The following is a 15,994-nucleotide window of genomic DNA, read 5'->3' on the forward strand; positions in this document are numbered from 1 at the left end:
AGGTCACCCCAAATGGTCCATGATCACTATGCCTATCCTCCCCCCTTGCTTCTTATCACTGCTCCAAGATGCTTTAGCATTCAATTTTCGACAAAGAGGGGGAGGAGGCATCCAAACCTTAACACTAGTTGAAGACCTATATCATTTGAAAATCAGGGGGTGACGTGTAATTTACCCTAATAATAATATGTAGTTTCAGTTCACAAATCACAATGGCATAAATATGAGGGAGAAGTTGTTGCCACTGTTGTTTTCTGCCGTTGCTCGCTAGCCACCCTCCACTTCTATTGCCATCTATCGTTGCTACTGTTGCAACCCTTGAACCTCTGCCACCCTTGCAAGCCATGAACGGCATTTTTAATCCCCTCCCTATCCCTCTCATCATCGTATCTCTCAACCTTGTTCGTGAGCCTCCAATCGAAGCCCCCATCCCTCAGCATCTGTGTATCGTGCTCTGCAACCCACTACCACCCACAAACCCGGCCTGGCAAATCCCCCTACAACCACAACCCTCCAATCCCCTCTCCAACAACAACCCACTACAACCCCAATCCCCCCCTCCTTAGTTCATGACTCCAGCCCATGTCCGTGACTCCAGCTCCTGTTCGCAACTACAACCCTTGTTCAGAGCATAGTTGGTTAAAATGCATTTTAAACACCATTTTTTTTGTTGGTTTCCAAATTGATCTCAATTATACAACAAAAAAAAACCAAAAAATAGGAAACGAAATTTGCCATTTTTTTGTGAAAATGGAACCTTTTAAAAAACTTAATTTTTATTTTAAATTTTAAATTTAATATTAAAAAAATATAATTAGTACATCAAATGATCAAATATTATTATTTAACCAATAGTACATGAGTTGGTCCCAAAATTTATCCTCTTTTCTTCAATATTTTTCAAATCTGTACATTTAAAAGATGTACCATCCATTTTCATTTTTTTGCCATTTTCAAAATATTTGACCGTATTTTTTATTGTCTCGTTTGAATTCTGAGACATTATACACATGTTGAATCGAACATCGTACTCGTTTTAACTAACTATGATCTAGTCCCTGTGACTGCCCCGCTCTCCTGTACTAGCAAACCCTCATCCTCCTTCCTGCAACCTCCTCCTCCCTACAAACCCCATCTACAGTCAGCTCATCCTGCAAGTCCCCCCCCCCAACTCCCCGCATGTTCCATGTTCGTGACTGTAGCCCATGTGTGAAGGTTCTCTCCTCCCCCACGATCCCTCCCACAAGCCAATGGCATTGCTGCTAAACCCACTCTCAAATCCCCTCTCCAACTTACTGTATCACCCACGCCCGCAAACCACCCCCTCTCTCTTGCAAACCTCATGCTCTCCACACTCTTGAGCTTTGGGCATATTCTGATGCCGATTGGACTGGTTATGTTTCAGATTGTCAATCTATTATAGGTTTCTGTATTTTTTTGGAATATTCTCTTATCTCATGGCGTAGCAAAAAACAATCTATTGTTTCTCGCTCCAGTAGTGAGCTAAGTATCATGCCATTGTTGATACTATATCTGAGATTATCTGGCTACGAAGGCTTCTTCATGACATGAGAATCTCCTTGAGTGCTCCAACTCCACTTTCCTATGACAACTAAATTGTTATTTAGATAAGTCACGATGAAGTTTTTCATGAAAGGACAAAGTATATTGAAATTGATTGTTATTTTATTCATCACCATTTTCATCAAGGAATACTTATTTTGCCACACATCTCCTCAGAATATCAATCGTTGATACTTCACCAAGGCTCACACTCTAGTGTGTCTTTGATTTCTTAAATCCAAACTTCAAATGATTTCTCATCCTCCATCTTTAGTTTGAGGGGATGTTAGCTATAACATTGGGAATTGTGTTTAGCCGAAATATTTTCCATTTTCTTATATGATCTTCCCTTGTATAGATCTACCATATGTAGACACTCTCTATTTATATTTATTCTCTTGAGGAATGAACCGATAATAAAAATTTGAGAAAATGGTTCAACCTCCATAAGAAGCGAAAATCCCCCCTCTTCTATGTTAATGTTTCCATGTGTACTCCCATGACCCCGTGCTGGCACAGGACCAAGCTCCTGGACAGCAAATTCTCCCTAGCTCTACAAAATTTTAACAAAGTTCACACCTGATTCTAAGATTTTAAACTCTGGATGTGACCTATGTCCCTTCTTGTACAACAATTGAAAGTGTTGTTGGTGAAGCCTAATTTTGGTCCAAAAAGTGATTCAGAGGATCTTTGGAGGGTCGTTGCGGCCTCGAAACAAGCTTGGGTTGCCTTAAAGATGTCACCGCCAGAGGCAGTGAGTTGTGTTGGGCTCGTCGAGACCTTCGAAACAATATGTATTTCGACATATGTTATGTTTTGATCCGACCCTGTCCGATTCAGTAATTTTTGGGTCCAAGGGCATTTCTATACTTTCTCGGGTTAGGGCTTTTCTATAAAGTCTCCTTATCTCTTTGAGAGGTGTGAGAGTGAAATCTGAGGGTTTGTAACATTTCCAGAGACATAGTGAAATTCGTTCTATTACTCGGCCGTGGGCATAGCTTCCCATCTTGGGGGTGAACCAGGTAAATCTTGTGTGTTTGTATGTTTTTGTTCTTCTTTGTTTTTCGTATTTCTTCTGCACATCGCCATTTCTAGGCATTGTTTTCTTAACAGAAAGAACCAATGAGGAGGACGGAAGACCTTGTAAGGAAATGTAGGAGCCCCATGGCCTTTGACATGTTGGGCACCTATATACTTCATACACATGTGATAACGGTCAAGTTCTCAAAGCTTCAATTATTGATCAATGCTGGTACTTAAACGCCCTACTTGTACTCTGCAAGTCCTTGGAACCATGTGGAAAACCCCGTACTCTTGTCTTGATGCATGAACACAAGGGTGTTCATTAAGGAGTTCATAAAACGTGTATTAATGGATAATAATGTATCAATTTCTCCCTTTACTACCTTACAAAAAAAACTCTAAAGCTGTGGTCAATTAAACTGTACAATAAATAATGACGCTTATGTCAACAAAGCAGTGTGCTTGTAAAGTTGAACAATTATATTAAGATCCAAGTTTCAATTCAATGACAAACAATGGTTCTCTTCCCAAACAGAGGCTTTTGTCTTGCTTATGCTCGAGTACCGTTAAGAGTTAATTCGTCTATTTTCTTTTACTTAAGAAATGGCAGTTCAGCTAAGCCCCCTTTCAATTCAATGTTCCTTTCAGAAAAAGCAATGTCTCCGGATAACTATTTGGGTGGATCTAGGGCTGCAACAGAGTTGGGTTGGGCCGGGCTTTATAGAACCCTAGTCCAATCCTAAGTCCCCGCTAGGCTTAGGCCCGATCTGACCCTGTCTTTGGGCCAGAAAAATCCAATCTTGACCAGCCTTCAAGGTCAGGCCGGGCTGACCCTGATTGACCCTGATCATGGGGAGGGGAAGGAAATGCATGGATTGAAATGGGCCAGGGAGAAAATTATCAATTTTACGTAAAATAACACTGTAATAAGATGTAGTATATCATTTATCGTCTTCATATATAATATATTATATAACAAAATGTGGGTGACGTTTGAAGTTTATAGTATATATATTATATCAATATATATTTTATAGTATAACTTAAAACAGGGTCGAGCCAGGCTTAGCCTGAGGCCTCAACCCTAGTCCGACCCAACCCTGACTCAGGGCCAGAAATTTCCAGCCCTAACCCGCCCTCAAGACCAAATATCTCAGCCCAGGTCCTGTTCGGGCTCAGGGCGGGCCAAGACGGGTTCGGGCCGACAGGGCCAAACTTGCACCCGTAGGTGGATCTATGTTGTAGATGATTAAAATTTGAAAATTTTGAGTCGGGTATGGCATTCGTCTCTTTATTGAGTTGGATTCGAATTATACTAAAATAAGTGGTAGGTGATACCACATTCTTTTTAGGGAAGAAGAACGCTGCTTGGTCATGTGGCCTTTGCACTAGCGAGGGGGCAAATGAGGGGGACGGGCAAGGGCATCGATTGGGAGGGTTTTTCATTTTGTAAGAGTGCACGAGGCACCAGTGTGGGTGTCAATGAGGGGATGCGCGAAGGTATCGATCAGGAGGAATTTTTCATTTTGTAAGAGGGTGGGAGGCAATCATTGCAGGAGGTTGTGTCTAGGCACAGGGACCACGCAATGAGGCAGCATTCTTCTTCCCTTCTTTTTATTAGCAAAATTTCAACCCAAAATGAATAAGGAAAGTGGCTCAAAGTTGAACCTAGAGTTCCAAAAATTACAAAATAATCATTTAATATGTTTACATTTGCCCTGAAATGAAAAAAAAAATCTCGTTTATGTTGATGCCCTTGTGCGTGTTCTCATTCGCCCCCATGCTGGTTCAAAGGTTATGCGACCAAGCAATGAATTGGCCTTCTCACATTCATTTGCCACCTTTGGGCCTTGGTGCAACACTACATGCAACAATCTATAGTTAGATTTTGTAAAGGGGAAAAGAACGCGGCGCACGGCTCCTATGCCTATACACAGGGTTGCACAAAATGAACGCCATGCCCCCATTGGAAGGTAGAAATCCCTAAGGGCGCGACGATCATTTCGTGCAGCCCTGTGTCTAGGCGCAGGAGCCGCATGCGACCGGATAACATTCTCTTCTCCTTTTGTAAATTAATTAGGCACCAATTTAAGACAACTACGAGTTGGTTGGTACCTACCAAAAGGGTCTAGGGTCCTAAAATGTCACTATGTTGACTATCCAATCTTCACCTTGTGCTTTAAGGCATTTCCTCTTCCCCACACCTCTCTCTCTCATATAGAGTGTAATTCAAAGTTCCAATCTGTGGTTATAAAACAGTAGCAGTACTCGTGTCAGTCTCAGGTTCTCAGCCAAATACCAATATGGATCGGGTATATCGAGTCATATTGGGTAGATTTGAACAGCGTTTGATATGCATTCTTGGAATGTATTCTAGGTCGATTTCACATTCTTGAAATGAACCTAGAATTCATTCAAAGAATGCATACCAAACACAGCCTTGATCTCAAAAATCATTTTTTTGGGTGCTCCACCGACTGTTCTAAGGTATCGAGTGCGGCCAATATTGATCATGGTTCTAAGAATCTATATTAGATTGGCTGAATCAAATGATCAGTGTCGGCCTTTGGATCAGATATCGATTCGAATTGGTCGATCCGGCCTGATCCAAATCAAAGCATAACAAATCCATATAAGTTGATCCAGACCAATATGGGCCGATACAGACCGATACCAATTCTTAGAACCATGATACTTGTCAATATTGGGCCAATCCGGGGAAGGATACTAAAAAATGACATTTTCAAGCCTTGTAACTAGTCTGAACCGATACGAACCAATCCGGATAGATATGAATTGGTATCGACATATTGATACATAGTTATACAATACATTGTTTTAGAACCAATGTCCGATGTGGCATTGTAAAGTAGGTTTGGGAAATTAAAACACAGGCATTGGCTCCAATCTCCATATCGCTTTAATTTAATGCATTAGATTTTTTTTTTGGTACAAATTTAATGCATTAGATTAAAAGGTGTAGAATGTTGTTCATAAAATAATCCTCATCTTTCTACTTCTAGCTTTGGTTGTTAGACTAATAAAATGTCTAACCACCTTCTTAATACACACAATATTCTAAGGATCCTTTCTACCCCCAAAAAACAAACAAAAAGAATAAAAAAAAAAAATGTTCCATGGATCGACAGGACAAGGATTAATCCACTTCTGGCACGATTTCCATGGTGCCATTTATAGTATTATCCCAGGAAACAGGATTTAGTGCTTTTATAGTGTTGCTCTTCCCTGTCGATTCATTGTTGAGGTGGTCGTAACCAATTAACCAGCTCTTGAAATATGAAACCAAGAATAGTTTGGAACCTTGATTGACCTGAAAGCCTAGAATTCTTCTTCCCCCACAAAAAACAAAAAATGGTCATAGAGAAATCTTTCTGCGGTTCTTTAACAAAAAGGAAATGTTCTACCAAAAAAAAAAACAAAAAAGAAATACCAAGAATCATTATTGACCGTACATGGATGGAGTTGTAATGAAACCAATACTGTGCATGCCTAGCTTGGAAAATGGTGTGGGGCTTCAGAAGTCGATTTGCATTGCAATGGATTCGATTTGCTGAGGAGTTTTAGCTATGAGAAGAAGTGTTTGCGAGAGAGGCCAAGCATGAGACAGAGGAGCCGGATCCGTCCCAGTGTGGTTCTTCTTGGAGCAAATGGGAACAACAATAGATTGCTTCGTAGCAGGGTGAGGCTTTGGTGCGTGAAATAGGATCTTCTTAGAGTAGGGTACTCCGACAAAACGAAATGGTGAGAGCCGTCGGGTACAGCGAGAGGAGTAAGAGATGTTGGGATATCTACACATAAGGCACAAAAGAATAGTCTCACATTAGATATGAAAGGAAATGTGGATATGTACTTGGGCATCTTCTCCTTAACGGCTAGCTTTTGAGGATGAGACCTAAGATCCTAACAAGAGAGAGGTTCGGTCTGAGAGTGGAGAAGAGTGGTGGTAGCGTGGATAGCAGATCTCCGACGGCCACACTTGCGAGATGGTGAGAGCCACTTGACAAAGCAAGAGGAGTGGTGGACTGATCTGTGGTGGCGGCACAGGTTGCACTCAGACATAGGAAGGACGAAGTGACCACCCTACCCCTCATGATATGAAAAATCCCATCCTTGTTGGATGCCCCTACCCTGGTGCAAGGGCCACACAACTTGCCCAGCCATTCCCTTTGAAGCAAAGTAACGACAGAAGTCCATGGAATGTGTACCTCAGCACCATGGTATGTAGTGAACAACTGAACATGGTTTTAGGTATTGGTATCAATACGTATTGATATTGGTCGTGATTGATACCGATGCCTAATATCCGGATAGGTATTAGAAAGTAGGGCTGCAACAGGGTCGGGTTGGGCCAGGCTTTATAGAACCCTAGCCCAACCCTGAGTCCCCTTAGCTAGGCCCAGGCCCAACCCTGACCCGCCCTCAAGGTTGGGCCGAGCTGACCCTGATTGGCCATGATCATGGGGAGGGAGAAGGAAATGCATGGGCTAGAATGGGCCGAAGAGAAAATTATCAACCTTACGTAAAATAACACTATAATAAAATATATTATATCATTTATTATCTTTATATATAATATATTATATAACAAAATGTGAATGACATTTAAAGTTTATACTATATATATTACATCAATATATATTTTATAGTAAACTTAAAACAGGATTGGGCCAGGCCGAGCCAAGCTTATCCTGAGACCTCAACCTTGACCCGACCCGACCCTGTCTCATGATCATAAATTTTCAGCTCTGACCCGCCGCTCTTAGGGCCTAATATCTCAGTGCAGACCCTGTTCGGACTCAGCCTTAGATTCTTGGTTAAGAAAGTAACTTTAATATCGGCCCTATATGTATTGATATCAGTTCTGGATCTTCTTATACCGAACTACATCCATGATACTAAAACAACCAACAGCCCATAGAGTTTATGGTTTAAAGCATTCACCAATAAAAGGAAGCCACGTTAAATAGTTGGTGACGTGGAAACCCACCGACGAACTGTACAGCACAGGAGAAGTGGAGAACTGGACTGGTGAAAAGGAAAATTTTATTCCCAATAATAGACATTGTTTCACAACCAAACTACTGAAATGACATTCCCAAGTTAGACTGTTTAAGAGGCTTATTGAAACACAACACAGGGGTGTTTATGAGAGAAAAAAATGGGGGGTGAAACGGCAATAGTCGGGAATCTTCAATAAATAAGGGTAATTTTGGAACTTAAACCCCGAAAATAAAATAGTCTTCTCGTTTCCGCAAGGTGCACATGATCGTAACTCTCTTCTCAATTGGAGAAACTGAAGGGTGTTTCATGTTTATTTGAATCTCATCTTATCGATCTGACATGGAAGACGACCTCTCAAGTTCTCTATGAGGTCTTTAATGGCGTCTTGACTCTTGATACTTCGAACACTGATAGTCTGATGGTCGAAAACTTTTCTGATTGCCATGGCTGCACCTTTCTTCTCCACGCCTTTCCAGCCCTACGTTTACCAGGCAAATAGTTCACTCTCTCTTCCATTTCACTCAATGTCCTTCTTCTTTTTTCAGTCTTCAGTTTTCTTCCCTTGGTTCAATGCTAGATCAATTCAGTATGTGGAAAGATCTAGGGAAAATTTTAGGTGATTTGATGTCAATTCATCAAGAAAATCAATTTAAACGAAAAAAAGGACAATCAATCTTATTTGAGAACTTTTTTATTCGTTTTTTTTTATTATGTGTGGCTTGATCACTCCACGGCCCCTGTTGTACTTGCGGTTTGATTATATGGCATTGTGATTTAAAAGCTAGTAAAAACATAGTTGAATCCTTTATTTCTTCTCTAATTACAGTCTTTTATTGGGATGCCATGTCTTATTTTTGCGGTCATAATTGCCAGTTGGTTGAGGCTTACCTGGATTGTCAAAAAAAAAAAAAAAAAAAAAAAAAGCTCTGTTACAAACTTACAATAGGTACTGAGGATAATCCTTGTGATGTTAACACCGAAGAACTAATTGTATGTTTGTGTAAGCTGGAGAATTCAAGTTACCTGACATGGATGTCGTATGTGAATCGTATACTATGTAACCATCTTAAGATTTGTAATATCAAAGCCTTTCTTCATTATTCATTTGAAAAGTGTCTTTGAAGCTCGGTCAATGATGCCAAGGTTTCCATACTGTATCGTCATGATTCCCTCATTGGTTATTCTCTAGTTTTTCTACATTGGCTCCCCCCTCCCACCTAACCATGTAATTTTTTTTAATGTTATGGGATAACAATTGAATGTATATAGTACATTCCTCTGGTCAAGTGAGAGCACTTTCACATATCATTTAGTGAATATCATAGAGCATTTATTAATTTTTTCTTCTATGCTGGAAAAGGGTAAAGAAATAATCACAATAGTAATTACTTTAAATCATCTTTTGGTTTACGAGCTGAAAATATTTGGAGGAAGTTGGAGGGAGGAGTTGGTGGACAGGATCTTTCTCAGAGAAAAACAACTGAACAAAATTATAACCTATATTATTGCATTATTCTGCTCTCCGTAGGTGGGCAAAACATGCTATATAGCATTAGTTTATTTTTTAGAATTATGTTTCCAAGTGAATCATGAGTTGAGAAGTATGTTATTGATGTTTAACTATGTAGATGTCTTGTGTGCTTCATAGATCATAAACTAATAAGACAATCATGTATTGCAGAGTCAACAATCAGCTGTTATACCCTTTCAAATTTTGGGTGGTGAAGCTCAGATTGTTCAGGTACTTGGTGCAAAATAGATTTATCTCAGTTTTCCTAGTTTTACTCTCTTGGTTCATGGAACTCTTAAAATTCGTTACGTGACCCTCATTCTTTCATGATCAGATCATGTTAAAACAGCAAGAGAAGGTCATTGCAAAGCCTGGTAAGTCTCCTTGTCAAATGGTTTTGCTATCGATGGCATGACTGCGTGAGAGCTTTTGTGAAAGCAAATGCTTTATTGAGTTTTGTGGTTAATTCACTAGGATTGAGTATTTAGTTTTTGAGTTTTAATTTATTATTCAACCAGAATTTCTAATTTATGTGCACCTTGTAATCTTCAGATTTCTCCTTCTCTCTCACGCACACACTCATTCACTTACTCAACATATTCTTCCCCCCTCCCTCCTTTTAACAATAAGGAACAAGAAGGATAGAAATGCATGAAAGCCAACAAAGCCTCTATCCAGTTACCTGAGAATGGATTCACCAGTATACAATGAGTCGATGCCCACTTCTTTCCTAGCTAGCTGATTCAAATAAGAATTGGTTGGTCTAGCCATCCAACAGAGTTAAGCATCTATATGGATGCCCTAGAATGAATCCTCCTTTACTTACCCAAAAAAAAGAGAGAAAGTTATCCAGGCAATGCCCCTCTATGATAAGTCTACCGAACTACTCAACATATTCTTCCCCCCTCCCCCCTTTTAACAATAAGGAACAAGAAGGATAGAAATGCATGAAAGCCAACAAAGCCTCTATCCAGTTACCCGAGAATGGATTCACCAGTATACAATGAGTCGATTCCCACTTCTTTCCTAGCTAGCTGATTCATATAAGAATTGGTTGGTCTAGCCATCCAACAGAGTTAAGCATATGTATGGATGCCCTAGCATGAATCCTCCTTTACTTACCCAAGAAAAAGAGAGAAAGTTATCCAGACAATGCCCCTCTATAATTAGTCTACCAAACTTCATCTCTCGCTGTCATGCTCTCCAGGGAACTTGATATGTCACCAGCAATAGCTGTTTAAAATATTCCTGAATGCTTTTGACCTGCAAAACCAGATTGAACCTCAGTTGCATCCCTTGGTGGTTCGATGCAATTGGGCTCAACTTGAAGCCCAGGCTTGGAAATCAAGCATATACACAGATCGGGTAATCCAGATCTGGGTTTGAGGAGTTAGAATTGGATCGAGTGAATCGCGGTAATCGTCTGAATCGGAATCGGCGGGACCTGACCTCGATTCCAGTCAATTTTTTAATCCTTTTTTTGAATTGGTAGTGAATCATGTTTGATCTTTTTAACTTTGGCCATTTTCCCCCTCTTTTTTTCAGTAAAATAATAGAAAATCAATGAAACTAACCTCTTTTAGCAAGATACCCAATTTTTAATAATAAAAAAATCCCAGATTTTGTGAAATCTTTGTTTCTTCCCAATTTCATTTCTAGGGTTTAAACCGATTCTGATTCCGGGCAGGAACCGATCCCGTCCTGTTTCCGTACTCTTGTACCAGATAAAGTAGGATTGGACCAATCCAACCTGGAATACGGAGAGTATCGACCAATCCATGGGCAATATTGGTTCTTCGCACACTGCATTGGCTAATTCACATAATGTGTCCACCCCAGATCGGTTGGTAATGCTTGGGTAGAATTCAAGGAACAATCATGGTACTTATATCCTGGCATATGTGTGATCTCAGATCTGGCCTTTCAGGTCTTCAGGCAGGTCAAAAGTGTCTGTCAGACATTATGACCTCCTGTTGTACATGGTCAATTTAATATTAAGTATAATGTCTCTTAATTCCTGGAAGTTCATTCATATTTCCATTTCTAAGAAAACCAGTTTTTATACCTTTAGTTGTACATATTCTCTTAGAATGTTAATCTCCAAATCCTAGCTAAAGGTGATGGTCACAACTACCTCTGCCCCTCTGATGTAATTAATGCTTTTTAGGTTCTATGTGCTACATGTCTGGATCCATTCTGATGGAAAATGTTTACCCCCCTGAAAACGAAGGCGGAATGTTTCAATGGCTTTTTGGAAAGAGTGTGACTAGCATAGTTCTCCTAAATCCTGCTCCAAATGATGGATTTGTTGGAATTGCTGCACCTTCACTTGCTAGGATACTCCCGGTCTGTATTCAGAAATCATATTACTAATTATATGTATTGTCAAGTATGCATTTTCTGCTGAAATTTGTATTTTGGTGATTTAGTAAGAATTTTTTCATAATGCCGGACTATCGAATCATACTCATCATTATTCTGTATTTTACATTTCTTTTATAGATTGACCTGGCAATGTTTGGTGGAGAAATTCTATGCCAGGTAGAGCTGATTCATCCCTTCTGTTTTTATATACTAAGAAGTTGGCTAGAGTTCTGTCCCTCTTGGCTATGTAAATATTTGATTCTTTGCTGTAGTCACTTTATTGCTTTTGTTGGAATTATAGTTCACTTCGTGAAAATGCTTGTTGTAGCCAGATGCGTTTCTTTGTTCAGTCAACGATGTAACAGTTACGAATGCAGTTGATCATAGGGCCCGTATTGTTGTTGGTGGTGCAGAGGTGAGACCATCATACAATTGATGTTAATGTGCATTGAAATCTTTATTAACTGTTGTATTTCTCCCATTCATCATTTCATCCCCTTCATCACTATGCAACATGCATATTTTGACAGGGAATTTTGAGGCAGAAGCTCACGGGCCAGGGACTAGCCTTCATTGTTGCTGGTGGATCTGGTATTCATTCCTTCCCTTGTCATAGTGCTTCATTCAAGGTTGCTTAGGGGTTTCCTGAACCTGGTTTATTGATGGTGCTACTCTGATGCTGTGATGAGAAGTCTCTTGCCCATTTGGCATTTATTGTTGATTTATTATCTGTTGATTTTTACTCTTTGACTCTAGTGAACACAACAAAATAATGAAAATTTGACACGATTATGGTAAACAGTGAATAATTGTGGGTAGAAATGAGAGAGACAGGAAGATAATTGTGTAACAGCAAAGGAAACTGCTGAAACTTGAAAGACATCCGAACAAAGGAGAGGGTAATGCAGACCAGTCACAAGTGATAACCAGTCCACAAGAGGATCGCAAACTTCAGGTCCAACAACATTAAATACTTTGATCGGTTCTCAGTGTAACAGATTAGAGCCCTAAGTCTGATCAGCAGCAAAGGAATAACAGAGAAGAAGAAGAAGAAGAAGAAGAAGAAGAAGAAGAAGAAGAAGAAGCAGAGAAGAAAAAGAGAGATTGATTGAGAGATTCAAATCTCTCACGATTTGGTTGAAGGCAAATCGTGAGAGAGCAATCATATTTATAAACATAGCACTTAAGTGATTACAAGCATAGTACTAAAACTCGCGAAATTTCGGTCGAGATATCGAATATTTCGAGTATCTCGACCTGTCCGAAACGAAACGCAAGTCTGATATGAAAAAATGCAATATTTCGATGAAATTTCGGTCATCTCGTTTCGGAAATTTCGGAAATCTCGGTAAATTCGGTAATCTCGTTTCGAAAATTTTGGAAATCTTGGTCATTTTTAGCATTTTACACCCACAGAAAAATACCATATTTCGACGAAATTTCGGTATCTCGGAAATTTCGGTCAGACCGAAACACCGAAATGAAACGAGATTTAGTACCATGATTACAAGTGAACTACTCAAAATACCCCCCAATAGAATAAACCCTGAAATAATAAACCAGAAATATAAATAAGACAAAAATACCCACAACAACTAGAAAATATAAAATGACTACTCTTAACACTCCCCCCCTTGCTTCCCTCCACCACAGGCACTGTCAGCTCCCGCTCCGCTTGGGATATGGTTAGACATAGAGGGACACCTTGTCCTTGGCAAAAAGTGGTTTGGTACAAAGGCCACATCCCTAGGCAGAGCTTCACTGCTTGGCGTGCTTTAGCAAATTGTCTCCCAACTCAGGCCTTTCTAATCCACCGCAACATGCAAGTCTCTCCTAGATGCTGTCTTTGCTGGAATGGGGATGAAGACATAGATCATCTTTTCTTCACTTGTCCCTTTGCAGCCTCCATTTGGAATCGGGTTCTCCGCCATTGTTGGCCTGCTCGTAGAAGACCTCTTCCGCTTTCTCGGGAATGGATTTGGATTCATATGACTTTTGGTGGTAACTCGATTTGTGACTCGGTTGGAAAGCTTGCCTTTTGTGCTACTATATCTCACATTTGGATGGAGCGTAACCTTAGAAGATGGACGTCCAACTCCCGCTCTCTTGACAAGATTTGGAAGGCCATCTTCTTTGACGTTTCATCTAAAGCTAACTCCCTCACCCTGACTAGTGTGATAGATTCCCCAAGGAACAGACTTATTGTTGTCTCTTGGGGTCTTCCTTCCACTATTTTGCGCTCTACTTAGCCTCGGGCTTCTTGGCCTTCGGGCATGTATATCCCTTCCCCCGTTTCTTTGCAATTAAATTATTATTCATCCAAAAAAAAAAACACTCCCCCTCAAGCTGGAGCGTAGACATCACCAAGATCCAGCTTGGAACAACTACTCAAGAACTGAGGTCGAAACAAAGCCTTCGTACACATATCTCCAAGCTGAAACTGGGAACGAACAAAAGGAGTAACAATCAGCTTTTTCTGAACAGCATCTCGAACAAAGTGACAGCCAACTTCAATGTGCTTGGTTCGCTCATGAAAAACAGGGTTGTTGGCAATATAGATGGCAGCTTGGTTATCACAGTACATCTCCATGGGTTGATCACTGAAATAACTAAGCTCACGAGCAAAAGAATGAACCCACATTAATTCTGCAGCTGTACGAGCCATAGCTCTATACTCTACCTCTGCGCTGGAACGAGCAACAGTGGTCTGTTTCTTGCTTTTCCAAGTAACCAAATTACCTCCAAAGAAAGTGCAATAGCCTGTAGTGGATCTTCTATCGCCATCAGAACCAGCCCAATCAGCATCAGAGAACCCAACAATGCTGGTATGACCATGGCGACGATAAACCAGCCCCTTACCTGGAGCACCCTTGAGATAGCGTAAAATACGACAAGCAGCATCCCAATGCACTTGCTTAGGTGTTTGCATGAACTGACTAACAACCCCCACAGCAAAGGAAATATTAGGTCGAGTAACTGTAAGGTAGATAAGTCTACCGACCAGACGTCGATACTGATGTGGGTCACTAAATTCCTTGTCATCAGAAGTGCCAAACTTGACATGGGGATCCATAGGAGTATCAATAGGTTTGCAACCCAACATTCCTGTCTCATCAAGCAAATCAAGAATATACTTCCGCTGGGATAGGTGAAGACCTCGAGAACTGCGAACAACCTCAATGCCAAGAAAGTACCTGAGGCTACCCAAATCCTTGATCTGGAAACTGTCATGCAAATACGTCTTTACCTGTGCAATCCCAGAAGCATCATTACCAGTAACAATAATGTCATCGACATAGACTGCTAAGACAACCACGTTAGACCCCTGACGTCTAACAAATATAGAATGATCAGAGTAGCATTGAGAGAACCCACAACCAGCCACAACACTGCTGAATTTATCAAACCATGCACGGGGAGACTGTTTCAGTCCATAAATTGCCTTATGAAGGCGACAAACCCGGACACTATCTGTTAGTTATATTGGGCCAGAATACCATGGGGGTATTCTAGACTTTTTTCCTTTATTATTTGTTAGTTTCTTATGTGGTTTAATCCCACATTGCTTATGTAATTATTTTTACTATTTCATTATAGTTATAAATACAATGTGCTTGGGATGAACTAATCATCCAAGCATTAACCTAATTCAAATCTGTTTCTACATGGTATCAAAGCAGATTTCGAACTAGGGACACCAATTTTTCTCGGTTTTTGTTCTTCTTCTCTCTCTCAATCTTCTTCTCTTCTAGTTCTCTCCTTCTTCTCCCTTGTTCTTCATTCCCATATAGGGCAGCACTGATGAGGTAATCATGCGATCCAGTTGCTGCCCCCATTACCTCATTTATGACTTAAAATTCTGTTCGATAGACTCCAATCAACACTGTTGCGATATTGGTTCTTCAGTTCCTTCTTGGAGATTGCTTCTACATCAGATACAAGGGCTCCTCTCCTCTCTTTGAAGACCAGAAGCTGCTACAGAATTGTTGTTTTATTGGTTCAAAAATTATTCCTCAAGATTGAAGACTTCCTTGAGATTGATTCCTCCATTATCAAGGTTTTTTTCAAAACCCTGACATCTATCGATCTTAGGGTTATTGCTGCCCACTGTTGCTGATTTTTTGCAGGTGTTTTCTTCACTTATAAGGGCTCATTCAACAGCTATATCAGCTTCTACAGATCTGTTTTTTGGTGTGTGAAGACCTTGAGATCGATCCCATCATTACAGCCTAGGCTCATCCATCGATTCCATCACTTTAGGGTTTTGTTCAAAACCCTAAAAACCATAATCGATCAAGGTTCCTTTATTGGCTGCTGGTTCTATTTGTTTGGGCCTTTACTTGAAGTTGTTTGGCCTTCTCTGCTGCCGGTATGGGTGACTCTACCAACTCTCGCTACTTGTTCATGATGGCAATCATAAGACAGATTATCACGCGACTTTCCACCTAACCCCATCGATTTGGATGGCTCAAATTACCTTACGTGGTCCGGATCAGCCTCCTTTGCCATTGG

At 40.4% G+C, this 15,994-nt stretch overlaps 2 protein-coding genes and 1 long non-coding RNA gene across 3 annotated transcripts; 1 reads left to right on the forward strand and 2 right to left on the reverse strand.

The window, feature by feature from the left end:
• Positions 1-1,885: 1,885 nt before the first annotated feature.
• On the reverse strand, positions 1,886-11,700 carry LOC122648011. Its single transcript, XR_006331003.1, has 3 exons — positions 11,573-11,700; positions 10,787-10,791; positions 1,886-1,897 (listed from the first exon to the last, which is right to left on the reverse strand). It is a non-coding gene; the product is annotated as an uncharacterized LOC122648011 (long non-coding RNA).
• LOC122648010 lies at positions 7,872-12,375 on the forward strand. The gene is made up of 7 exons (XM_043841290.1): positions 7,872-8,099; positions 9,290-9,349; positions 9,453-9,492; positions 11,286-11,464; positions 11,621-11,659; positions 11,811-11,897; positions 12,013-12,375. The coding sequence occupies exons 1-7, from the start codon at positions 8,052-8,054 to the stop codon at positions 12,118-12,120; spliced, it is 561 nt and encodes a 186-aa protein (XP_043697225.1). The 5' UTR covers positions 7,872-8,051; the 3' UTR covers positions 12,121-12,375.
• A 1,491-nt stretch (positions 12,376-13,866) lies between these two features.
• Positions 13,867-14,555, reverse strand: LOC122648013 (uncharacterized mitochondrial protein AtMg00810-like). Its single transcript, XM_043841291.1, has 2 exons — positions 14,060-14,555; positions 13,867-13,922 (listed from the first exon to the last, which is right to left on the reverse strand). Exons 1-2 carry the CDS (start codon positions 14,553-14,555, stop codon positions 13,867-13,869), a joined length of 552 nt encoding a protein of 183 aa, XP_043697226.1.
• Positions 14,556-15,994: the final 1,439 nt, after the last annotated feature.

Source organism: Telopea speciosissima, unplaced genomic scaffold (assembly GCF_018873765.1).
Source record: "Telopea speciosissima isolate NSW1024214 ecotype Mountain lineage unplaced genomic scaffold, Tspe_v1 Tspe_v1.0362, whole genome shotgun sequence".
Classification (NCBI taxonomy): Eukaryota; Viridiplantae; Streptophyta; class Magnoliopsida; order Proteales; family Proteaceae; genus Telopea; species Telopea speciosissima.